The sequence below is a fragment of the Platichthys flesus genome, chromosome 18 (assembly GCF_949316205.1).
Source record: "Platichthys flesus chromosome 18, fPlaFle2.1, whole genome shotgun sequence".
Lineage (NCBI taxonomy): Eukaryota > Metazoa > Chordata > Actinopteri > Pleuronectiformes > Pleuronectidae > Platichthys > Platichthys flesus.
The window spans coordinates 5,258,984-5,285,819 of NC_084962.1; the positions used below are offsets into that span (position 1 = coordinate 5,258,984).

The 26,836-nt window shown below is 42.0% G+C and overlaps 1 protein-coding gene across 1 annotated transcript; it reads left to right on the top strand.

The window, feature by feature from the left end:
- On the top strand, positions 1 to 26,123 carry emilin1a (elastin microfibril interfacer 1a). The gene is made up of 12 exons (XM_062411019.1): positions 1 to 388; positions 14,552 to 14,668; positions 17,180 to 17,376; positions 17,989 to 18,088; positions 18,524 to 18,632; positions 18,744 to 18,926; positions 19,894 to 21,171; positions 21,977 to 22,391; positions 22,744 to 22,869; positions 23,054 to 23,071; positions 23,171 to 23,305; positions 24,474 to 26,123. Exons 1-12 carry the CDS (start codon positions 273 to 275, stop codon positions 24,791 to 24,793), a joined length of 3,114 nt encoding a protein of 1,037 aa, XP_062267003.1. The 5' UTR covers positions 1 to 272; the 3' UTR covers positions 24,794 to 26,123.
- The last annotated feature ends 713 nt before the right edge of the window (positions 26,124 to 26,836 follow it).

The window sequence follows — 26,836 nt, forward strand, 5'->3', positions numbered from 1 at the left end:
AGAGAGAGCTGGCATGACTGCTCCTGGACCTCTGACAGGAAACTTTTCCTCGTGTTGCTCCGCTGCTCGCTTACACTTCTTCTTCTTCTTCTTCGCCGTCTGACATGCACTTGACTGGACAGTGGCTGAAGTCATGGCTCTCCATCTTCATCGGTCGCCTGCACGTCACTGAGGAGGAGGAGGAGGAGGAGGGAGGCTGTCTGTAGGGAGGAGGAGGACTGTGGCTTTGGGACTTCGTGACATTTGTTTGCCTTTGAGTAACAGCGGACCTGATGAGGATGGAGACCTCGTTTTACCTGCTCGCCCTGGTGTTCGCTCGGGTGTGCTCGGGTCTGGGATATTCGGAGTCCAGTGTGCAGGGCGGACAGAGAGCAGCGAGCAGACACAGGTAGGATCGAACAACCTGAGCGAAATCTCACGTGTGTTTGAAGAGTGTCAATGACCTGTGGTGCGTTCAGGGTCGGCTTGTTTTCACAGCGGCTGCAGTTCTCAGTTGGATAAAATTGCTTATTTAACGACTTTGATGGTGTCGGGCTGCTGCTGTTCAACTTGGACAACATCAATTATTATTATTATTAATTGCTTATTACTTACGTAGCACCTGTCAAAACAGCTGATAAGGTCAAATAAAAACAATATTGCAAAACACCAAAGACAATAAGCAAACTAATAGATGCCTATAAAACCAAAGAAAACAAGTGATATGATTGAACAGCTTTTTAAAGTAGGGATGGCGAAAGAAACCTAAGTAATTTAAAAAAAACAATTGAGTACAAGCCACTTAATAAAAGGACAATTATAGTTGATCATCTCTATTTGTATTTTCTCAAATGTTGTATCTATTTGAAACAATGTATTGATAAATCACTAAGTTAGATTACCAATAGATTAATCGATTATGATAAGAATTGTTAGTTCTAGCCCTAGATTACCTCAAGTAGATGATACTATTCACATTTTTAATTAAAGAAGTTGGCACAGACAAAAAACCATTCCCTTTGGATAGCAATTGGACAAACTCCATCTTATTTCTCTAATGTGTATCCTCCTTTTGAGTCCATTCTCTACACATGGTGTGAATTGTCCTTCTTTAGAGGAAATGTCTTATTTGTGAGTGGGGCTTTTACCCAGCAGGGACTGAATGAGTGAAGGCCTGTGATGGTTCAGGGGGCCCCCGGGCTCGTCAGGGGCTTACAGGGATTTATAGATATTTACTGTTTCCTGGACCCCAAGTGAAAAGTTTTTAGGGGGCCCAAAGTCTCTAGCGGTGCCTCCAGTGTCAGCCTTGTTGGAGGAGAATTTATCTTTCTGCCAGAAAGCATTATTCAGTCGGGGTGGAAGTGAATGTGCAGGGATAGAGAACTTTGTCTAACACTGTGTTAAAATGGATTTTTCCCACAAAATCTAGTCCTTGGATTATATGGGACAGTATAAGGAAATAATTTAGATCTTAGTGACTGTTGATTAAAAGTCACTCATAAATCTGTGGCTGCTGTTGGAGTCGCCATTTATAAAGCTGTTATAAGTTACTGTCAGTAACTGTCCGCCACTACATGCATGTTTTATTGTGCTCCTGCAGCCACAAAGTGTTATTAGCATGTAATTGCACTTCTGCCTGAGGGGGCCTGCGTGTTGACGACCCCCTCACCTATGTGGACATATGTGTGTTTGTGTGAGAGTTTGTTTGTGTGTGTGTGTGTGTGTCTGTGTGTCTGTGTGTGTGTGTGTGTGTGTTACTTGTTTGTGTGCATGTAAGTGAAAGAATGTCTAAAGTTTTTGGCAATATCATCATCTGATTATGCAAGTGAGTGTGTATGCATGAATAAAAGAGGTTAAAACAGAAGGAGTGAATGAATGACAGAGCTCTCTTATGTGGGATGTGTCTGCCCGCATGCCTGCATGTGTTTGCACTTAGTGAGTGTGTGTACGCAGGGCAGGCGAGGCTTCTGGGAGTTGAGCTCCTGCAATATGAGCGTCGGTCCAGTTTCTGTCCACATCACGGCACAATTTGAATCTGCCGATGTTGCGGCTGCTGCAACGCAAAGAAAACCTTGAGGGGGTGTCACAAGAGAGGATAAAAGCGTGAGAAAAAACTGGTAGCTGTGATTCAACAAGACAGAATGACATGGGATAAGTAGAGGGCCTGTGTCCTGATATACCTTGTTCCTGCTGAGACCAGTAAGCAATGTAGGAGTAATGGCTGGTGTGTGATGTATACACACATACAAAACCACACACACACGCTGTCAAAGTGAAGCTTCGGGGAAAAGAATGCGCTGGCCCGTGGCAATGCGGTTTGCCCCCCTGACATCTGTTTGAACTCAAGTGATCTGTTTTGACAGATGTGAGAAGTATTCCATAAGTGGTAAAGGCAGCCGAATGAACTGAAGACATCCAGCAGGGGTCTTATGGGGGGGCTCAGGAGGATCCAGAGCTGTCCGACACATCCTCTGCCAAAATGTCAGAGCTCCACACCATCTTATCGTATCTGCTTTAGACAGACACGGAGGGGGTAGGGAAGGAGCAGTGTGTTGGTGTATCCATGCAGACGCAGGTGGAAGGCCGATCTGCTGTGGCTCATGTTCATGTCAAAGGAAAACACATTAGATCACCAATGGAGGGGGACAAGGAGCTGATGTTTACTAATCAGTTTCATCATCATCATCATCATAAAAGTAATCATCATTTTCATCTCTGTCTCCCTGATTTTTCCCACTTATCACTCATCCTCCTTTCTTTTTTACATTAGGGTTCTCCCTACGGGGGTCTTAAAGGAAGACAGATGACTGATGTATTCTTCTTCAGTCTGTTGATGTCCCGATGTTGTGCTGACATGAGTTTGGGTGACAAAATTCTGTAAAGATAAATAGATAAATGGCCTAGTCTGCTTTGTTGGTTGTAACAGGAAAACCATAATGATATGGGACATGTAACCTGGTATTGCACGTCGAATTCTTAGCTAGATATCTCAGAATTATTTCATGAAAAACCTAAAATTATCAAGAAAATAATCATAAGGGAGTGCTTCCCAATTTCCTACTGTTTCAAACTTTTTACTATTGATTGAGGATGAACTTGAAGAATCGTAAACTCATTCAAGACATTTGCGATGACTGTATTGCTTAAGGTCAGTGTCAGACTAACCATGAGTGTAAACGACTTATTGTGGATCTGCACGGATATCTCCTAGAACATTAAGTCTGTTATCTCTTCATAAAAGTCATTACACCAAGAATGTTGAAAATAAAAAATCAGAAGATGCTGGACAATGTTCTTGGAGATCCTCTTGGAAAACATGTCATCAAGTGGCCTACATGACTCCTTCTCCTTACAGTATGAGTGCGAGTGCAGACAGCGGAAAGAGTCCAGCCATGTATTGACCAAATTCGAATTCCCTAAGATTTCCTGTTATCAACAAGTTTGTGAAGATATCCATGTAGGAAAGTGATGGATAATTTATGATCCTTGATCCAGCCTGTGCCCATGGTATGTGATGGGAGCAAGTCCCTGCTTCTATGTTTGAACATATTGTGAAAAGAAAAGTGGAGGCTGTCATATGTCTGTTATAGATTAATGTTCATGTTATTTTACTTACAGTGCAGTACAGGGCTAATGACACTTAATTTATGCCTCCTCTGTTGTCATTAGGGTTTCGGGAAATGCGACAGGTCAACAAAATAATTCCTGGAACACACCATTAATCAGACTATAGGCTATCTGAGGACAGAGACTGAAATTGAATAAAAAACAACTATATAACTGAATAACTCTCAGTAATTTATCTTCTTTAATACTCGCCCAGAATCGCCTCTAGCGCAGAAGATGACTGTGGTTGTCTGTGGTTGCTCAGAAACTTGGCTTGCATGCTAAATGTGCCCCGTACCCATCAATATGAAAATAGTTGCATCTAACCATCAGCTGAAGAGCCAGACTGCCAACTGTCAATTACAAGCTTGTGATTTTATCTATTCGTTCGTGCTGCCTATGAAGTCCTCACTGAACTGTCCCCATTACAGTTCACGACCGAACACTGTGTCTGCACTGATTCTAATTTCACCTCCATTTTACGTTTTTCGACATATAAACACTGAAATATTTCAACCACTGTTGAGCAGATTTTTTTCTTTGGGACCACCATGAAGTTGAGTTTTGCGGTTTGGGCTTGTTTTGATTTGTGGTTAAATCTTTGATGATCCCTTAAGTCATGTATCTGCATGATCTGTCAACATTTTAATTTGTCCAGTTTTATAGTTGATGTCAGTTCCTACTAAACTGTGGCATTCCCATCAGCCTCAGCTGTATATGTTGGCATGGGAGCATCTTAAATCTAGAGTTGGTAATCCTAGCCACTATTAGAAGCTGGACACACGCTGGCTAACTTCTGGCTATGGTCTCTGCTTCAGCGGTGTATGTCTCTTATCCTGTGGAGGCAGGGTACGTTCAACAAGGCAGGTCGATCAGTGATGGACAGGTATGCCCACCAATCATTCATTTGGTCCGAATGTGAGGCCTGTGTATGAACATGGTACAAATGACATCTGCTAAACATCAGCATGTTGGCATTGTTATTGTAATTATGTTAGCATGCATTTTAATCTCAAGATGCAACTGCGCAGCATCTTCAGAGAAGTATACATTTCCCACAATGCTCAGTAATATAATGAAGACAGTTACAGCATACCAAAATGCACCCATGTGTCGTCAGGCTGTAACCGGACTGTCCTCTTCTTGACCAGCTCTTGGATCGAGTCCAGATTCACTTCATCTGTATGATTTTCTGCTTTCTGCTAATTAGGCCAGAAAAAACAAATCTTCTTACGTATGTTAATGAAAATGTGGGAAAAAGGATCCTTGCCAGTCACAGCCTTTGTGACCCTTATTAGCCATACTTCCCAGCATGCATAGCAGTCAAGAGGGTCTTCTTTCCAATGTTTAGACAGGGTGAAGTTCCACAAAATCATCCTATCTCACCACACTGATCAACTGAAACTTTAAATCTGTCAAGCCAAAGGACAAATGGAACAACATGACAAGACTGAATGTCCTTTTTGTGCATGTTGGAGGAACTTATACAGTTTTACTTACAGATAAATAGTCTGCAGTAGTCTGGGCAACTGCAAGGCTTTGAGGAGGCTTGTGTTTCGAATGCACCTGCCTCCATAAATGGCTACAATTCAAGTAGGACGCGAATAAACCTGCAAAAGCACGGGCCCATGTATGTGAGCAGCAATGTTAAAGCAAATAGCAGTATCATGAACATTCTCTATACATCTTCATGACCGCCAGGCTAAACAATCAGAGACAGTGAAGTTTACACAGTCGCGCAGTCCCTTGATGTTGGAACACGTCCAACAAGAGACTTGTGTGTATGTGTGTGAGGGTGAGTGTGTTTGTGTGTGAGTGTGTGTGTGTGTATGCGTTCGCTAGTAAAACTTCATTTTAAGAGAGAACAGAAGTACCTGGAAGAATGTGTGTGTCTGCCGCTATGTGTGTTTGTCTGTCGCCATGCGATCACTCAAGCACAAGTGAGTGAGCTAGAGTGTGTATATTGTCGTCGGCGCGGTGTGCTTTTTGCTGTGTATACAGGGGGATACCTTTACAAGGAAGTTGTAAGGGTGCTTGACCTCTGGGTCACAGTTCAGACGCCAGGACACTCCCCTTTCATCCACTCATTCAGGTCTCTGTCAAAGCCTTCCCTTGAAGCTAAATGAAAGATCCGGCAACAATGGGTGTCGCAAAGTGATTTCTTTGTTTAAGCATTATACCTCCGCCTTCTCTTCTTCTGTCTTCCATTCCTTTCTCCCTCCCACTTAGCCATTAATGTCACTTTTGTCACCGAAGACTCCCAATTTTACCCACAATCCTCCTCTGTAGGGCTCATGCAAAGGTGCTTTTGAATACAATAAACCTGGTGTGTGCGGGTGGAGATGTCGAGAACGAGACTTCTTTCTCGGCCGTGAGGTGTCTGTCTGCTGTTTTTATATGAGAAATGAAATTTATTAGGGAATAAAGAAATGCTGAGACAGGTGCAAGAGTTCCACTCCCGCTGTGTTATGGCTCCATAAATAAGACAGGATGTGTAGTTTCACTTCTCAAAGCCTGGCAGAGACTTACTGAAGAGCTTTGTATGTGTCTGCAGGAGAACAAAGTGTATGTGTGTTAAATCACATGCATGTAAATGTGTCGTGGCTCGGTTTCTGTTATTGTTTGGGAGGGTCACACTTTTTGTTTTTTATTGGTAGATGGATTTGCACCCTGTCTCCTAGAATAAACCTATTTTATCATTTACTGTATATACAGTTTATTTAACATTCAGTGACTCGTGCCAAGCTGTCTGTTTGGAAGTGGCTGTTTACATGGCCCGTGGTAATGAGGGTTGCAGTTTTCATTGTGCAACTGTAAAGTTGATCTGCTGGAATTGAGCCACGACGCGTAAAGAGTAATGATCTTCTGCAGGACTCAGTCCACAGAGCCCTGAAGCCACTGCTGCTGTACAAAGAGCTGTTCACCTGTTTACACAAAGGTCAGTGAAGCTTGACTCAGTACACAGAACCCAAAATAGGACAATCAGTTGTCGTTGTTTGTGTGCTGGAAGTTGTGTGCAGAGCCTTTTCGACACTGTGCTTCCTTGGGCCCTTTACAATACACAAATGAGGGTGTAGCTGATAAGATGAACAATTCTTTAGATAAACAGACAGACAGACCGACAGACAGAGATTTCTTGAATAAGTAGATGGAAGACGACACAGTTTTTTCTGTTTCTTCTTAAATAGTCCCTGAACAGTGATGGGACCATTTGTGGCTAACAAAATCAGTGAGTTTAATCCTCATTTTTTTTTTTATAACTGGTCTGTGTTCATGCTACTCTAATCAATGATTTGACAAAAGCAGTTGCTACAAGCGGTGTTCAGATGAATGAAAAGAGGTCCCGCACAAGTAGAAGTTTAAAGATGTCAACTTTTTAAGAGGATGAGGCTTAGGCTCAACCCCCCTCTTGATTGTTCTGGACCTTTCCTGTTGTTGTGAACGTATCTGACCCGCACAATCTCCTGCTACGATCTTCATGTGTGAAAGGCCAACTCCAGAAAATGTCTGCCTGGACATGTCTTTGAGGACATTTTATCCGTAGTTAGTGTCTGAAAACAGCAAGTGACAAAACCAGCTCACCTCTACTAAGCCTCTTCAGAATCTCTCACATTATTGCACTGGTTTTAAAGTCACCAACTTTACTGTTGTGTTAAACTGGTGGAGTTAGCATGGTGGAGTATTTTTCTCGTGAGTTGGGGGAGACCAAAACAAGAGTGAATATTAGACCTCATTTGACATGTGGACACAAACACAACTCAAACTGAATGCTAATGATGCTCCTTGTGTGCTGGTTGTTTAAATAAGAAACGCCAGCACCTTAGATAATGTAATGTAATGTTCCAGTGTTGTGTTTACTATTTGTGTCTGTTCTTAACACAGGTTTTAGGATACTCTGTGTAGCATTTTACATATTCATTCATTCAATATTCAAACCCAAATCTTATATTTATTTACAAGTTGAATATAGAGTCAGCTATTCCCATCAAAAAGAAAAAGTCTTGATGTCTTCTTCATCTTGCTCATCATTTTGTAGATGTTATCCCAGCCCCAGCTGTAAGTCATTATAATGAGGAAGTTAACCAGATGTGGTTTTGCCAAATCAACCAGTTATTCCACTTGGAAAAACCAAAACATGATGTTAGAAAACGCTTCCTTTAGAAATTCTAACACTGTTTATGTTTTTTTTTAAATAATAGTAAATTGGTTTGTCAAATCCTCATCTGGTTAACTTCCCCCCCACTGATCAGTACACAGCCACCTCTAAAAGAATGAGACAGTCCCCACATGGCACTAAACACTGCCACAAATTAGCTTTAAATATTGGTTATGTTTGAAAACTTCTCCACAAGAGTTTTGTTTAATGTTCCAAAGGCTTCAACATTGTTTGGCCGTGCAGGATGAGCCTGTAATGACTGTTCCACCAGAGGCCATTGAAGTTTGAGGGCTTAAACCGCTTGAAAGACAGCATTGTAATGTAGTCTCAGGACTTTATAGACTGCTATCTAATGGAAATTGTGCAAATGCATATTGTAGTTATAAACATTCATTATTATGTGCAGGGACTGGGCTGTTTATTTCCCTGTGTTGCTGTTAAAGGAAACAGGGAGATTAGTTGCTAAACATGCCACACACCTTCTCTCTGGCTCACTTATTACATTAAACCCCATGTTGACTGGCTGAGGTTGTAGACTGGAATTTGAATCTTTACACCTGGAATAAAGGTACATACGTGTTGGGAAGTGGAAAATTAAGCATATGAGACATGAAGTCTTTGCCTCTTTATGTGTGTGTACGTCCCTCTGCCTGTGTGAGTGTCCTTGGCTGGATGTGTGGTACTCTTGGGAATGCATGTCTCTCTCTTTCTGTGTGTATGTGTTTGTGACCATATGTGTGTTTGTGTGCGCTTGTAATTGTATTTTACTCTTATGGAAAAGATGCCAAGTTAAGTTAGTGGACTTTCATCTCAGGGATTTCTCCGCAGCCATTTGGACTAATGGGACTTTATTGGATTACTGTTTGGAATGCTTAACTACATACTGGTAAGAGAGAGAGAGAGAGAGAGAGAGAGAGAGAGAGAGAGAGAGAGAGAGAGAGGTCTCTGGGTTTAGAGCTGAGCTGAGGTGGTACCAATGCAACAGACAAAATGCCTGTAGGAATACAGGACGTAAATATACAAATTTGCTGCCCTTTTTTTGTCAAGGGCATACGTCTAGGCACAAGCAGGCACACCCACTCATACACAACCTCTCAGTGCTAACACTTAGTCATCCTCCCACAAATATAAAGGCTCCTCTTATGTATTTCACTGGACTGAAAAGTCAGAAATGGAACGATGGAAACTGAACTGGCGGAGAGGTCGGTGGGTACAGTGCTCCAAGTGTGGGTGTTTGGAAGCTGCTGGGATGGTGGGAGTCGGGTGTGCGTGTGTTGTATACGTGCGCATATGTGTGCGTGTGCACCACATGTAGGTCTGCTCTGTGGTGGAGGAAAAAAAAAACGAGAGAGGAGGTTAGGTTTATTTATGAGACTCAGCGCCTGTTCTCCATCAGAGCAGATAGGGTGTGAACGCTGCCAAATGTATGCTTTATCTGCTGTCTGTGGCCCTGAGCGTGAGTAAGTCGGGATAACAGATCAGCAGAGCGGGTTCACTGAAACACAGGGACGAAAATCAACACCATGCACAACTAGCACGGGAAGAGACTGAGCTGTCTCTATTTATCACTGCTGTCTGCGTTCAGATGCTAACCGCTTCCATCTACACTGCTTCAGCTCCCCTGATGGAGATGCTGGATTCCCTGTTTCTCCCAAACTTTGAGTTTAACATACACATGCAGTACAACAAACCACAGAACAAGATAACCCAGGAAGGCCTGACTTAATGCAGTAAGGATCACTGGGTGAACCGCGAGACTCTGGAAAAACACAAGTGGAGGAGCAGCTGTGCTTGGAAGCACTGACTCATTTTAGATATATTGGGGTTGAGTTTTGCTCCAGGCTCTGATGGAGATATTGAATATACTATAACAAACCGCAGGATAGTAAAGCACAGTGTAATTCAATTGGATGCATAGCTTGAGGATGTCAGGTGGATCCCTTCGGAGAACCGTAAATCTGCGGAAATACAAACAGGGAGGTGCAGCACAGTCCTGATGCTTGGACACTGGGTGATTTTAGCCTCAGGACGTTGACTAATGGTGACCTCAGGCTGAGCAGAATCCCCTCAAAATGTAAGATTAATTTCAGATCAGTCAAAGGATCACAATGTAGAGCCGCAGGATGCTTTGTTTTGTGATGTTCGTGTGTAGCCATTGTTTTGCTGTGGCAGACTCAGTTTTATCATAAGTGCAGAGCAGCATTGTATTAGGTTTCTGTTTAAAAACTCCCACACGGCTCTGGCTTTTAAGTAAAAACTTTAAATCTCAGCATGGACATGAGACTGGAGATAAACATAAACAGCATGAGGAGTTATTACGATAAGATTAGGAAATCCCAATGAGCTTTAGTCAGTGAAATGTTTTATATATGTGTATTACTAATGGATATTACAGATATTTAGAAAGCATCGGTGGACGTGTAAAGCAAACCTGATACTGATATATAGATATTTTGTAATATTGGGAACATTCCTCTGAGATTTTGCTGTTGACATGTTTGCATCAAGTCATTTCTACAGATTATTTAGCTGCTCATTTTGCTGCCAAGCTCCTGTTCCATCACCTCACAACAGTTCTACTGGATTCACTCTGTTGAGTGTGAAGGTCACTGAAGTTCACTTTGGCGCTGTGGCCCCAAAATTGGTGCGGCTCGTACAATTACAGATGGTCAGTGGTTCAAATCCTGGCTCCTCCAGTTGGCAATTTGAAGCTCCTTGGGCTGTGCTGAGTCTGATGCTTCTTTGAGGAGCACTGTGGGAATGTGACCTGTACTGGAAAGTGGTTTAGTAGTTGATAAGTCTAAGAAAAGCTCTGAATAAATACAGTTAATTTTTCCATTTACTGAACTCCTAACCTTTGCTTGTGGATATAAATGGATGAACATCCAGCAACAATACTCAGATAGATAAGTATTCAAACAATAATTGATTGGGATTTAAAGTCTAGGAAATAGTCCCCAGGCTTTTTTCACCACAACCAGCAGCAGCTGTTGACATGAGGCAGATCTTGGCCATGGTTTCGTGCTGTTGACTCCACATTCTAACCATTTGCAGCCTCAGCAGAAATCCAGATTCATCTGACCAGGCTACTTGAGAAAATGCTTAACATAAGAATCTGTCAACATAATTAGTCATTTTTACTTTTCCACATACGGAAGCAACAAGAACAGCAGTCAGGACTCAGGAGGGGATGGGGAGGATGGCACTATGATGAACTCTCCCTTGTTCAGACAAACTCTGGAATGAAGGGGAGGATTAGGGAAACTGGAAAGAGGTAGAGCCAATGATGGATAGAAAGGGAATAGAGAGAGATAAGGAGATGGACTAGGAGCGACAGTGGCGGACAGGGATGAAATGAAACTAAAAAGAGTGATAAAAAGTGGAGGGGCGAGGGGGGGGATTAAAATGAGTTGCACAGAGAGAGGCACGTCAAGCAGGAGAGTAAGAGTGGCAGATGAAGACAGACAGAAAAAAAAAAGAGACTTAGAGAGGCGGACTGACAGACGTGAAGTCAGAGAGAAGAAATCTGCTGATTGACTCACCAGCATGAAGGAACTCCTTGTGCGCTCCAACTTTTATCTATAAACCCTCAGTTCTGTTCAGATGAATCTCAGAGTGACACTAATTGACCATAATAACCACCAGGGAAATAGGAGTGGAAAGAGGATCGTGAGTAATATGAAAATGATGATAGAAAGGACGTCATGTCCTTGAAACTATCCGCAGTGTTATCCCAGAGATATCTGAGGGTCAATGGAGGTCAGGGCGATGGGGACAATATGACAAGCATGCATACTGGGGGCGGAGTCTGTGTGTGTTTCATGTGTTCCTGTGTTAAAATACAGATTTTTGAGAATATTTTGTTATGTGAAGTCCCCTTGACCTAGGGATAGGTACTTTTTTAGTGTTTGAGTTAGGGTTAAGAGAGGGATTAAGTCCAAACTTGAATTAACTTAAAAGCTGCTATATCAATACTTTTTCTTGAATTCAGTATAATGTCAAAAGTCTGTGCCAGGGACTAAATGCAGGCAGATAAAGAAGTAAGCGTCTAGACCTAAAGATATTGGAACATACCTTGGAAGATTGCAATAAAAGGGTCAACAAAATGAGAGTTAATATTACACTAACTGGTTTTGTGTATAAACTTTTTTCCACAAAATCTATTTAATCCCCACTTCCATCTCAATTAGTTAGAGAGAAAGTTTGAAACTTTCTGCATTAAAGGAGTAAAACCTCAAGGGTTGAACGAAAAGGTATTAACTTTAAATCAAGTAAGCTCAATGTTAATATCTATTTTTAATATTTTTCATATACAAAGACTTTCAGAGTAGGGCCATATGACGAAAAAACTATGAAATAGGTAACTGTTTTTGGACAGAGGCCACCGGTCAAGTCCTGATTCCACTACCTGTTACTTCTGCATTGAAAGTACTTAGTCATTTAACAAAGTAACACACTAACTCATGCTTTGGTGGCTAATTCTACCAAACTGATTTAAATTGCAATAGCTGCTTATCTACCAGATTACACCAACTGCTTAAGATCCACAGAAGTGTAAGCTATACATTAAAATGCATTGCACTGAGTGAGGTCTGTGTGTTTTTCATTCTTCCATTTGTCATTCTTGAAAGAAAATGAATGTAGAACTCTTCCCCTTATCTCAGTGGCTGATTCTAGATACAGTCTTTTGATTTGATTTCCTGTCATATATCTCAAATGGTTTAAGATTGATGTGAAATTACAGGTTGCATGCAAGTTTCTGGGCAACCCTGGCCAAAATGTTAAAGTTCTTGTGAAAAACAAGGTTTAGCACCATAAAAGTTTGGATACCACAAGAGATTTTAAAACCTTTTGCAAGGTCTCAGATGTTAACACGATGGCTTGTTACAAGTCATCTTTAGAAAATGCCAAATGATGCAGATAAAAACCTTCATGAACACTGACTCCAAACCATGTCCCAACAATCAGACATGGGCTCCTCTAAGCAGGTGCCTATTGCACTCTAAGAGTAAAAATAGCAAAGGTCCACAAAGCAGATGAATGTGATTACAAGACAGCAAAGTGTTTACATGTTTGCTGTTTCCTCCGTTAGTAATAAATTTACAAAGAGATGGCAGGTAAAAGGAACAGATGAGATCAATTTGAGGTCTGGAAGTTCGGGAAACCCGTCTGAGAGAGAGAACTGCTCACAGGAGAGAGGCAGCCTTTGAAGTGGTGGTGCGTGGTGTTATTGTGTGGCCACACCTGCACAAATATGGCATTCGTGGCAGAGGCGTCAGAACAGACGTTAACAAAGGAACATCTAAACAAGACTAATGTAGTTTGTAAGAACGTTCTGTGGAGTGAAGAAGTTAAAACACTTTTTGGCAGCAATGAGAAAAGGTGTGTTTGGAGTAAAAGGGGGCAGAATCTCATGAAAAGTACACATCTCCTAACTGTTTAGCACAGGGGTGGAACTACAGAACGTTGGACTTGTGTTGCAGCCAGTGGAACGGGGAACATTTCATTGGTAGAAGGAAGAATGGATTCAATTAAATAGCAGTGAATTCTGTGAAAAAGTATCACACTGAGTGGCAGACAAATGGCTGAAGATGAAAAGAGAACAGATTTGACATCAGGGTAAGAATTCTAAACACACCTGAAGAGCCACAAGCTGAGCATTCTAAGCCCTCACTGTCCCTGGATCTAAACATCATTGAAAATATGTCAATAGACCTCAAAAGAGCAGTGTCCAGAGTCCAAGAGAATTCAATGACTCTCAGCTGATTTAAAACAGTGTTTACAAGCTGTTATACTTAGAGATCAATTGAACTGACCACGGCGGGGGCGCCAAGCTTTTGTTTAAGGCTCTTTTCCTTCAGTCGGCCTGGCTCAGTCTTAGAGATGGGGCGAGGGGTTCCGACTTCCCGAGGGAGCTTGGAGTAGAACTATGGCTGCTTCACATTGAAAGGGGACAGTTTAAATGCTTAAGGCATCTAGTCAGGAGGCCTCTTCTTCTTCCTCTGGAGGTTTTACGGGCACGCCCAACTGGAAGGAGACCCAAATACGCCAGCGGCTGAGCTGCGACCAGCATGCTCCAAGCAACCAGAGCCTGGATAGGACCGTGGCTGGAGGGATGGAGGCCTCTTTTCCTCACATTTGTGAAACATAGGCCAAAACTTACAAATGTAATCTTGTGTAAAAAAGAAATGCAACATCTTTAACTTCATGCCTTGTGGAAATCAAGTTGCTTTTGACTCACTTAGCTGTTCACATCTATTAACAGAAATGTTGACCAGGGTTGCCAAAAGATATTTATTATCAATATCAAGTGTCTGTGGAATAAATGTTTCTCATGTGGATGCAGAGTTAAATACTACAAGGATATGTGTGGGTCTTGTGTGTGTCTTTGTGTGGGTTGGTTGATTTGTAGTTGGGGGTTGGGGGAGGCGTACAATGTGAGCCATTGTTGAAATCGTATCTTATCTGACATCTGCACTAGAGGATAATTTCTGGTGAATGTTGTACAGAATAATAATCAAACAGGGTTTTGAGATATTGATCTCAAAGCCCACTGGAGCCTCACATTCAGCATGTGACCAGATTTGTGATTATTATTGTTTCCTAATTATTTTGGATTTGAGACATATTTATTTATTTTCTCTTCCTTGAAAACAAAAAACAGCTGCTGAGTGTAAACCCTTTGTGCATGTGTCTAAGAGGACTGCTATGTTTGCGTCAACTCCAGACTCTGAACCCATGATAAAGCTGCCAGTCATTGCACAGTTATTATTTGTCATTTCCTTGTGGCTTGTGTGTGTGATTTCACAGGAACTGGTGCGCTTATGTGGTGACACGCACTGTTAGCTGTGTGATGGAGGACGGGGTGGAGACGTACATCAAACCAGACTACCAGCGCTGTACCTGGGGACAGTGTCCTAGAGTTGCGTGAGTATCTCTAACTCTCAATATCTCATATTCTGCTCTGATTCACTCTCTGCTGCTGGAATCTCATCTGTATTCAGACTTGCTCGTCCAATTTCCTGTCATCAGTTCCACTTTGCATCCTCTTACTATACATCTCCTCTCCCTCTGTCCTTTCCGGGGACACTTTTCATTTTATGTTTATCTCAGGGCAGTTTCAGCAGTATGGCCGCTGTAAAGTCAGAGAATCACAAACTTATAGCTCAGTGTTTGAATTGTTAATTTCAGTTAGGGAGAGACTGGGTCTGAAAAATCAACTAAATGTATTGCCATGCAGGATAAGGTAGGAAAGTGATGTGATATAAATATATAAGAGTCTCTTTGGCGCTGAGACCCCTTGAGATGTCATCAGGGTTGAAACCTCCCCCAGGGTCTTGACATTGATGGTGGTTGATTGACAGAATCTAGAAAAAATACTGTGGATCTGATGAGTGGACTTAGCTGGCCACGACCAGGACCCTGAATATGAAGACTGGAGGTGAATGAGGACAAACCAGCGACATGATTGGCTGATAGAGGTCATGGAAAAATCGAATAGGATTACCAGCCCGCTGTCCGCTAATTAGAAGAGGCAGGGAGAGTAAAAGAGAAGTTTGGATGAATGAGGCGTAGAGAAAGTCTTGATCCAAGCTTTATTAATGAAGTACTGGTCTCAAACAAACATACATGACGTAGTGGAGCTCTGGTTTGCATTCAAGGGGATATCCTATATTATGAACGCTGGATCGAATTTAGGATTGGTGAGTTTGATTGTGAAATCATTCAAGATGTGGTGTTGCAAGACAACATCCATCAAGTGCTCCCGAGGTTTGTCATCTTTTGAAGTTTGCGAAAGAGTTTGACCTTTGCCCTGCTGCATAATCCCCATGTCTGCCCGGGACCAGGGCCTAAACCTGGGCTATGCTAAGAATGAAGCCGACAGGGATTCCAGTCTAGTATCCATCGCTTTGAAAACATTCTCGTCTTCTTATGCCGGCTGTCTTTCTTAGTGCAACTCTTTCTTACGCTAACTCTACCGGACTCCACCTCCCTCCGTCTCTTTTTGTTTTTCCTCCAAGAGTACGTTAGATCCCTTTTTCTCACGCTCTCCGAGCAGGGAGCTGGCAGATGTCAACTTTCAGGGGCACAGTAACAGCTCAGCCATACCTACAGTGACGTTTGTGGGTTGGCATAAAGAGGAACAACCTGCTGAAGTCTCACAGTCTGGGGCTTGTTAACGTGCCTGTGACGCTGCCATAAATCTTTACCGAGAGTTCCGGACAATTCTGGTCTATTTATTGCATTGTTACGGTAACAGGGAGTCAGTTCAGTGGCTGAGTTGAACGGCATTAAAGTGATAAAACTACTAAATTCAAAACAGCTTTCCAAATAAAACATTCATATTGTTTTACAGTCTGTGAGCAGTTGATTCTTTTGGAAACCGGGACAGAAATAACAATTTAAGTTTACAAAGAACTCGCGACCTCATCCATCATCATCTGATGATTTGTAACTATTTCCAGACATTAAATGATTCACACATTAATATAAAGAGATGACAGCGATTATATTCAGCACAGGGTTCAAGGACCGCTACTGGTCCCTGACATGTTTATCAGGATCACACCACAAATTTTAAATCTCATAGTTTTGCGTCTTGGCACAAGTTAACTTTGCTCAAACCCCAAGTGTGACTGGAGCTTAAAAATATAAATCAAATGCTAGCAGCTCCGAAAGCTTGTATTTATGCACAGCAGTCCTTTGCTTTGTTAACATGGCGACGGTACAATGTCCTTTTGTGTTCTCCATCTTAGTTTGGTGTGCTACTTTTCTAATGTTGGCAGGGTAGCAACACAAAATATGTTTTTGTTGGATTTTGGTCAGAATCCAAAACATATATTTTAAAATGTCAACCAGATGAAGAAACATGGGCTGACTACATTCAGGAGGATCTCTCATCTGAGGACCATGATTGACTTATAAAAAATCTCATAGGAGTGCTGAAATGGTATTATTATTATTACGGGAAAAATGTACTGTAAAGCCCTTTGAGTGGTCATCAAGACTGGAAAACTCTAAATAAATAACATTTACTTCTGTAGCACCACAGTGATTTACAATGGTATTTTACACAAATTGTACCTCTATCTAAAATTTGCAGCTCCTGCGAATTGGAGGTTGCACTTAACCATACTGCGATTTTAATCATATTTATGTAGGTCGTAAAGCCCTATGTTGGCCTTGTGACGGACTGGCGACCTGTCCAGGGTGGACCCTGCTATTTGCCAAATGACAGCTGGGATTGGCTTCAGTCCCCCCTGTACACCTTAAAGGATAAGTGGTGTAGATAATACTACAAAAAGTCAAATACCAGCTCAAGTCCTTGTTGTGAGGGCTAAATCTTAAGTCACGTCTGATTATTATAGAAAAGCAGTTCTTGTCAACTCAGAACAAATAAAAACTCAGATGTCCTTTTTTCAACCGTTTCATCCTCAGGTACCGGACCTACAGGAGGCCGAGGTACAAGGTAGCTTACAAGATGGTGACAGAAATGGAGTGGAAGTGTTGCCATGGTTACTCAGGAGAAGACTGCCGCGAGGGGCCACAGGTGACGACCAACACTCAGGTCAACGGAGGACGACCTCGTGTCACCCAGACGGGCTCCAACACGGGAGGCGGGCAGAGAGGAGAAGGTAGGCATGAAGACTAAAACAGTTTTACTGCTTGTATTAAGGATGCAGGAGTACACAAATGTAAAACTGGAGCATGCTCTAGACATTTTAAAATGTATTGATGTGCATCTGTAAAAAGATGCACGGGGAAGGACATTCTGTAATTCAGTTTTTTCTTTGTTGCCTGAAATATTTATTGAATGAATGGGCAATAATCAAAGCTGAAGTTATAAATAAATAAATGCTATTCATGAAGAGTTTCTCAGCAGTAGAAAACTCAGCTTATCTGCATCCTTCCGACTGTTTTGGCGGGGCTTTAATCTGATTTGGTGGACAGTGCTGGGAACATAAGCAACAAAGTCCCCAACTCTCATATAATTTAGATTCAACATTGTTAAACTCTGATTGGTTCACAGAAATAAGTGACATCACCTTTTTCCTACAAAAACAAAGAGCCGGTTTGGCCCTAAATGTTTATGTGAGACCACAGTGTTCATTTTACGCCAGTTGAGAAAAGGGGGTTTCAGGGCCTGTTGAATGGTTGTGCATGTTGCAAATGGATTTCTTTCTTTTTAGGAATTAAAGTCTACGTTTCCTCTTTCATATTGAGCGTCCATTTCTAATTGTCTCAAGGTGACAGTGAGAAGATCAAACAGCTGGAGGAGACGATCCGCGGCCTGACCAAAGACCTCCACAACGTGCAGATCACCATTAGCGGCATAAACCAGAGGCTGTAAGTGAATGCTGCTCATGAACAATGTGTCGCTTCATGGGGTGCAAAACATTCACAAACGCTGATGCAGTGTCACCCAGAATGCTGACGGAAACCCAGCGTGTATCTTTTCCTGTTTGATAATGTTTATTGGATCAGTTCAGAGAGGACATGCTTGTTTATTCACATATGCACAGAGATTGGTCAGAAATAGCTAGTCCACAAAGAAATATATATCCGGTGACGGTTATCGCACTTGTCATAGCAGACTAAGTCCAATTTAGACTCAATGGAAATTCCCATCCTCTTTATACACAACACATTCCTGAGCACTTAAATCATTTTGTGGCAGTAATTTTTACAACCTCTACTTTGATGACATTATAAATTTAACACATGACTTAATGACAAATGTTTACCAGAATTAAAGAAAATTGCATCTTTCCCTCTTTATAGACCTGGTCTGAATGGTGCACTTGTTCCAGCTGACTCAGCTCAGCCTCGCATGAAGGACACCATCAACAACATCCAGACCAAGCTGGACCACCTGTATAACAGGACACAGGTGAGTGAATAATAAATATTAGTTTTTCTGCCTGTTTAGATATCTATAGTTTAAATAAGTAAATCTAAGGATACGCCACATTCATCCATGTTAATATGTGGTTGTCGTCAGGTCCATGATCAGACCCTGCTCCACATCAACAACCACCTGGTGAACGGTGGCAGCAATGAACTGGATGGTGTGGCCGGAGGAGGAGGAGGAGGAGGATCTGTGGAGAACCAGCTGAACACGCTGAAGGAGGAGATACTGACGGAGCTGGAGAGGAGGGTGACTTTGTCCTGCTCGGCCTGCCAGGTGAACCTCATATGTGCGAAAATCAAATCAACAGGGCAAAAATGTTTTCGTAAAGGGTTCATCATATCTCATTATGCTTAAACAATATGAGAATAACAATAACAATTCAAAAAAGGATGTAATATGTTGTTTTCACCGTAAAATTGCCAGGAGTTTACTTTGCCCCCTGTGGTGCTCTGTCAGTAATTCTGCCTCCTGCCTGAAGCAATAAAAGATAATGGCCACATGCTGGCTGTAATATGAGAAAACAGCCCTCCCACAAAAGCCGCTGCACAAACAAACAGTGAAAGTAAAAACAGCACTGCGAAAACATCGATAATCACGCGGTGATATAAAGAAAAGAAAAACATTTTCCAGCTGTGCAGAATAATTGGTGGGTTCGGGCTGCGCATGAAACAATTATTTTATATATAGTCATAGTTTTATTCCACTTATTTTCACCTGGACACTTTTTATTTTCTACCAGAAAACCACCATCACAATTTATATAATATTATGTGAAGCAACAAAGGAGAATTTGTGGTACATATTATTAAGTAGGAACCAATTTTAATTTGAAAAGAGTTGTATTAAGTTTTTAGTGGCACCAGGGGGCGCTGTATAAAATCTGGTGATTTGCCTTGAGGGTTTGCACTAGAGTCAGAATTGTTTGCGGCTGAAAAGGAGTGAGCTTATCAGACCACTGTAGTTCACTCATTCCTGTTTGAGAATAGCAGTTTGAGGCTACATTAGCCGCAACTAGCTTAGCCGAACCCTTAAACAAACGTTTACTAGTTAAGTTGCATTGTGGGTAGTCTGGGTGTGCATTTTACCCCACTGAGGCCCCAAGATACCGATTACACTCAAATCAGACAATATGCAATGGAACACAATTTCCAAAAACCTGTACAAGAGAAACCTGACTTTGACAAACAGAAGCCATACAGCCCCAAAAAAATAAAATAATATTTATTATAATTCCTTTCAGGCTGGTGTGGAGGACCTGAAGCGTCAGCAGCAAGATGACAGGGAGAGGATCACGGCCCTGGAGAAATTGGTCGGCTCCATTGACCGGCAGTTCAGGCAGAGCTTGGACATTTTGCGCAGTGAGACCGAACGCTCCCAGTCCTGCTGTAAAACCATCACAGAGCTGGAAAAGAAGCTGTTAAATGTCGAGGTCCAAGTCGCCTCCACTGCTAACAAATGTGAAACCATTAAAGGCCGCCTGGATAAGGAGCTTGTTGGGACAGGCGGAGGAAAGGGAAGAGTGACGGAGGACAGGTTAAATGGCAGACTGAGAGAGTTGGAGAAGAGGTTGAACACCACCGTGAGGAAGACTGAGCAGAGGTGTACCAATAGCGGGAACAACCTGAAGGACACTGTGCAGAGAGACGTCACACAGCTGCGTAACATGGTGCTCGGGCAGCTGGATGACCACAGCTTTAAGATCGGGAAAATAGAGCTGGACGTGGCCGTTCTCGGAGACACGGTTCGAGATCACAGTCGACGTTTAGGTCAGCTGGAGAACATCACATTCTTCCTGGACAGTAGGTTGACCTCAACAGCAAACATGTGCAACGAGTCCTGCGGGCCTAATGGAAGAGGCCGTAAGACTGATGACACGGTGAAAACGCTGCAGTGGAGAGTCGTAGCCAATCAAGACGAGATCCAGAAGTTCAACACCAAGTTGAATGATTTGTCCACGTCCGGAGATTCTCTGAGTGACAAAGTCATCAACCTGACGGATGATGTCAAAAAGATCACAGCTGTGACTGGGAAGAACGGCGAGCACCTCAACCGGATCGTCACCGAGATCGAAACGTTGGTCGGCAATTTTGAGGAATGTTCTATTTGCAGCTCCATACAGGACGATCTGAGCTCACTTACAAACTCCACCGCCATCGGTCTGGGCAGGTGCCAGGCGGAGCTGACGGATCTGCGGAGAAAAGTGGACTCGGGAGAATCCGTCTGCTCTCAGGTGTGCTCCAACCTGCAGGAGGAAGTGGGGCGGCTCAGAGAGGAAGTGGAGGAGTGCACAGGGCAGTGTAGAAACAACATAAATGACCTGAACAAGCGTCTGGATGGCCACACTGTGCACAATGGACGACTGGGAGGGGATCTGAAGTCCATCCGAGGAGAGCTGGCTGGGTTCACGTTCACGTTTAACTCCATTAACGACACTCTGAAAGGCCTGGGAAGTACTGTCCAAACACATGGGAACATGCTAACTGATCTGAACGACAACAAGGACTACATTATTTCTGAGGTAAGCTAATTATGAGAATAAAGTTACTGCAACCAACGCTGCTTTTGCAACCATTTTTGTGTATTATATGTGGAACCCCTTCATTTTAATTTTTAATCTGCATTTCTGTGATGCTTTACTGTTAAATGGCAGTGCTTGGAACTAAATGAGAACAAAAATAGCTAATGTGTCACACCAAGTCTATATCCATACACTGATTTTTTTTTTTAAACAGCATTTTAATGGTGGAAAAAAATATCTTTATATGTAGTAAGTATGAAAACAATCATAATTTGTCTTGCAAAGAATTTTCCTTAAGGTTCCACCTCAGTTCTTATGAAGTTAACACTTCTGACCCCTCACATTTTTTTTGTGACCCTTTTGGGAGAACTGCTGTATTATATATAATAAGGATTAAATAAGTTTCTCAGGATTACACAGAAAAGATCAAAATACCATTAAAATAATGCTTATGATAATTTACTGATTATCTGTGTTGTTTTATTAAACAAGCGCAAGTCGGATGATCCTTTTTCTTTATGTGAAACAATATTGTGTCACTCAAACATGTCTCAAACATTATCTTGGCAACAGTGTTTTCACATAATGTTATTGTAGTTGTGAAAATATTCAAGCATATTGCAAATATTTGAGTCATGTTGACAGACACGGTTTGGATAGTGTGCTTACATATATTTGTGTTCATAAGATGCTGTAGAAAAATAAATGGCAGCTAATATGGGAAAGAGTATATTTAGAGTAGAACTTTGTCAAAGGAAACTCATCCAAAATACACACATTAACATGGATCTACTTTCTCCACAAGGTGAACAACTTGCAGAAGGAGCTGACGGATCATATCGATGACTCTGGGATTCGATTCATCGACCTGGGCAAAGAGATCCAAATAATAAGAAGCAACTATCTGACGGAGGTGGGGGAGTGCAGGCGGTCCAGCGACGGCCTGGACCGGAGACTCTCCAAGCTGGAGGGAGTGTGTGCACGATTTGACACGTTTTCCGACAGCCTGGAGAGGATCAAGGAGGGCTTGAACCGACATGTGTCTGGGCTGTGGAGCTGCGTTAATGGCCTCAACGTCACGGTCACATCTCACGCAGATCTTATCGACGATATCCAGAACGTACAGCTGTGGAACGTCCACACCAAGATAGACACGCTGAACTCCTCTGTCCTGGATTTGGCCAGGGACTTCCACGGTTTCATAGAACAGGACTTCATGGGTACGTTTGAGAAGTTAGATGAAGGTCATGGGATTTGACTCTTGGATAAGAGATACACCCAGTTGAAGGAAGACATGGTCAGGATGATGTAAAAATAGAACAAAGAAGGAATCCAGCCTGTTATCCTCATCCTCAAGCATTCACTTAAGAGCCCATAAAGTCTGTAATCTATCTGAAAGAGCAGTTTTAGTAAACATTAGGGTGAAAAGCACATCCTGAGTCACACTAGGTTAAATGTCTTTGCTTTCTTGTCTTACTGTACATGTCTTTGAGACAGTGTTCATGGTAAAGAGATTTTCACTATTGCGGCCTCTCATTTGTTCTGTGTCTCTAAACATTTCCCTGCCTCCAGGTCCACCCGGTCTGCCAGGACCCCGCGGAGAAAGAGGTGAGCGGGGACTCCAGGGTCTGGTGGGACCCCAAGGAAGGGTGGGACCCGCAGGCAGAGAAGGCAGGCAGGGGCCACTGGGACCCCCAGGTAAAGACAACAGTATTGCTGATACTTTGTTTAATTGCATAACACTGGCTGATCTACAGTTGTATCTTTGATCTTTCTATCTGCACATCCACTGTAGATACAATGATGTAAGAATAAAAATCAAACAGCAAGAGTGACAGTGTTTGGTGATTAACTCAGTTTTTATCTTTCCTTTTCTTCTCAGGTCTCAGAGGTGAACAGGGTATGTGTTGCTTTTTCCAGACACCAGATGAAAGCTCTCATTACACTTTGATCTTTATTTCCCTCTGACTCCTACTCTCTGTTTCTCCTCCCTGATCAGGTCCTGCCGGGTCTGATGCCCACGTGCCACGCCTCTCCTTCTCTGCCGCACTGACTCGTCCAATGAGGAGCTCAGGAACAATTGTGTTTAATGAGATCTTTGCCAATGAAGATAATATCTACAATCCCAAAACAGGTCAGTTTTAGGTTTTGGTCAGGTTTAATAATTGTATTACTTACACTCTCCCTGTTAACCAGCAGTCACTTCCAAGCTGCTGCTCTGTTCTGCTTGAGTCCTGATTTAATAACCTCAAACAGAATATTATATAAGTCCAGTCTAATAGTCAACAAAAGCAAGGAGCCCCCCCCCCCCCCCCCTTCGCTCGAGTTCTCTTGAGATTTTACGGACTTATAATACGAAAATATAAAGTATGTTCAATCATGACCTCACACTTGTGGGTCAACACTTGTGACTCTGCTTTTAAGTAGCTGAGGTTTGTCCAAAAAGATACAGCTTCTTCCCCAGGTACTTTTTTGAAAAAAGTTGATAAACGGTTCTGAAAGGGTGCTTGATTGGCAACATTGTTTGTAAACGACCCCTTGATGATGTAATAACAGTTGTTTTTGCCAAACCGTTTTGTATGAACCACAGGCAATTGGAAACTCTCAGTCCACCAGTCAGTGAAAGACATTTATGTTCCTAGGACTTCCCGCACTGTTGCAGTCCAGCCAAAAACATTATGAATTTACGGTCATATCACTCAAATTACAAAAACATCATATTTTCTGGCTTAATTTGCTTTCTGACTGGTGGTATCAAGCCATACACATAATTTGGTTTTATTTTCCAAAGGTTAGCATAAAACGTTTGCTGACAGTGCAGTATAAATTCTATTTGCCATGCTCACAGCTGGGATTGGGTTTTAGATACCTTAACAGAATTAGTGTGTCGTGTTATTTCTGTAATTTAGACTGCAAAATGTTTATACCCATGTCAATATCACCCACATTGGTTATTATATCTCTTTCAATATTTTTCAAGAATGTAGGTTGGTAGCTAGACAGCATTGTGGGGAAAATAGCATCATACTTAGTGCAAATTAGGTCATATGTGAAAGTTGTAGCAGAAATCTAGTGATGAATATCTCAATGAACTTTTATCATCACCATTCTTTGATTTTAATGTGATTTAACACATTTTATTACATTTTGCAATTTTATTAATTGAAATAAAAGTTTATTCCAATTACAGGAATTATACAATACAAACCTACATCCATTGTGAAATAAGGAAGTCTGAGCTTTTTGCAAAACAGCAAATGCACAACAGTGATGTCTCCTTTTTACCTGCTTCCTTTCTCCAGGTTATTTCACAGCTCCAGTGAAAGGGAACTACTTCTTCAGTGGCATTCTTACAGGCCACAAGAACATGAAGATCGAGGCCGTGTTGTCCAAGTCCAACACCGGCGTGGCCCGAGTGGACTCGGCCGGATACCAGCCCGAGGGCCTGGAGAAACCCATGGCAGAGGCCAAACACATTCCTGGAGCCCTGGCCGTCTTCAACGTCATCCTGCCCATGGAGGTCGGCGACACGGTCTGCATCGATCTCGTCACCGGGAAGCTGGCCTACTCCTCCGAACCTCTGACCATGTTCAGTGGGATGCTGCTGTACGAGACCGTCTGATTGGATGTGGTTTCCTTATGACGAGTCAGGCTGGGTTAAACTCTCCGTACACAAGCATCTGGTTTGTCTGATGAACTCTAAGAGACAGAGCCAGAGACTGAGCAGTCAAAAAGACTGAAATAACCGGACTGGATTTATTCAGCGAGAAAATAGAAAATATACTTTACACTTAACATTATGTGCTAAGAAAAGAAGGAAACCTCATTTTCAATCAATAATTTGGTTTTGTGTGTCACAGCTTTAAGGAAAAATGTTTGTGCGAGGAGCAATTGTGTGTTTTTGCTATTTGACACATTGTGTTTTAAGAAAAAGCCCCTGCATGGTTATCATATAATTGCATACTTCTATAAACTTCAATTCTTCACTGATAACACAAATTTATTTTCATGCCATACTGGTGTAAATGAAAGGCAATTTGACAAAACGATATAGGCCTGAGGATTTTGTGTTGTTTGTTTGGTTATCCACCCACAACATATCAAATGTTCAGAGGTTATTACACTTTCTTTTTCCGTATCTAGCGTAATCTTTTTGTCTTTCCATTTTGCTCAGACTTTCGTTTTGACCGCAAGCAAATTCCCAGAAACATAATGGTGAATAGTAATTGTCTTGGAGAGCATTCAGAGTGATGTAGGCGGCGCTGGGCACAGTCCAAACCACTATTCTTTAGAGGGAAAATCACAAATGAAGTCACTGACAGTTCAGACGGGAAACCACAGGATTTTAAAAATCATAGCACAGCAAGACAATAAGACCATTTTAGGACAGACAGAAGGAGCAGGGCCAGAGGGAAGAGTGGGGATTTTTTGTCTATGACCTAATAAGGGCCATCTAAACTTGCTGGAGGATCAAGTAGTTGAACTTATGAGTCTGTCTTACAATGGAATTTCTATGTAATGCTAACAATAACAAATAATGAAGCTACACATGCAGTTGTCTCTGTGCTACAAATCCCAACTCGTTCATGGCGCACACTCGTCCTGTGTCTAATTAAAATGCCCCCAGAGGAAAATATGTGCATGATATTAAGTTTGTAGATATTCTTGAATGGATTTTTTAAGGAACAAGGCAGCAGATTGGGCCCCATATTGCATTATATTTATATCAAGGTGAATGTAACACATTAATTCACATACTTTGACAAAGAAGAATCAGTGTTAAGAGTGGAAATGTATTTTTGTGTCTCTCGACATTGTATAACCGTGAAGGAATGTAAATATTTTGCTCTTATAAGATTTTTATGAATTACCACTTCACTTTGCCAGGTACTGTACATGTTTTCTATGTTGTTGCCACGTGTGCCTCAAATACAGATACCGAGTTTTACACAGCCGATGTCAACAGTCTCTCTGTTATCGCGGTGTTTTTGTTCCACTAAATGAGCAGGTCTGTGCCAGGTTTTACACACTGTTCAGCCTGCATGGGACTACACTTCTTTAATCTGGCACTTCTTTGGCTTTCACAAATACACACAGCTGCGTTGACTTTTTGTTTTCTGGCTCCTCGGTAAACCTCTCACAATCTCTTTCTCAAGACTCCAGTGGGTTATTTTTAGCCGAAGACTTTGAGGAAATAGTTGTGGCAGGGTCATTTCATGTGCTGCACTGCAGTGACACCCTGTGTTCAGTATCATTACACTTGCTTTAGTAGATGGCTCTGGTGGTGATCCTTGAAGAAAGCAAGAAGAAGCCCCATAAGGGAAGGAGTATCTCTTGTTCTCCATTCTTTGCACAATGATCACTCATCAATGTGGATTACAGGTGCCTTTTTTAAGCCTCTCTGCGTTCAATGGCTGCCAAGACCATGTAAGTGTGTCTATGCAGTGACAGTCAAAGGCAAATAACCTGGTTTTCTACCTACGCTATCTAAGGATGTAAGGATACATATCAATATGGGCTATGGATGTATTTATTTCATAGTAATTTTATATGGATCAGAATTAGCTAAACTTTAGTCTCATTTAAGAGGAAAAGTTAAGAGAAAAACATTTGTCATGGAAGCACACAGTTTTCCACATATGTATTTACAGTCAAACTAAATTTA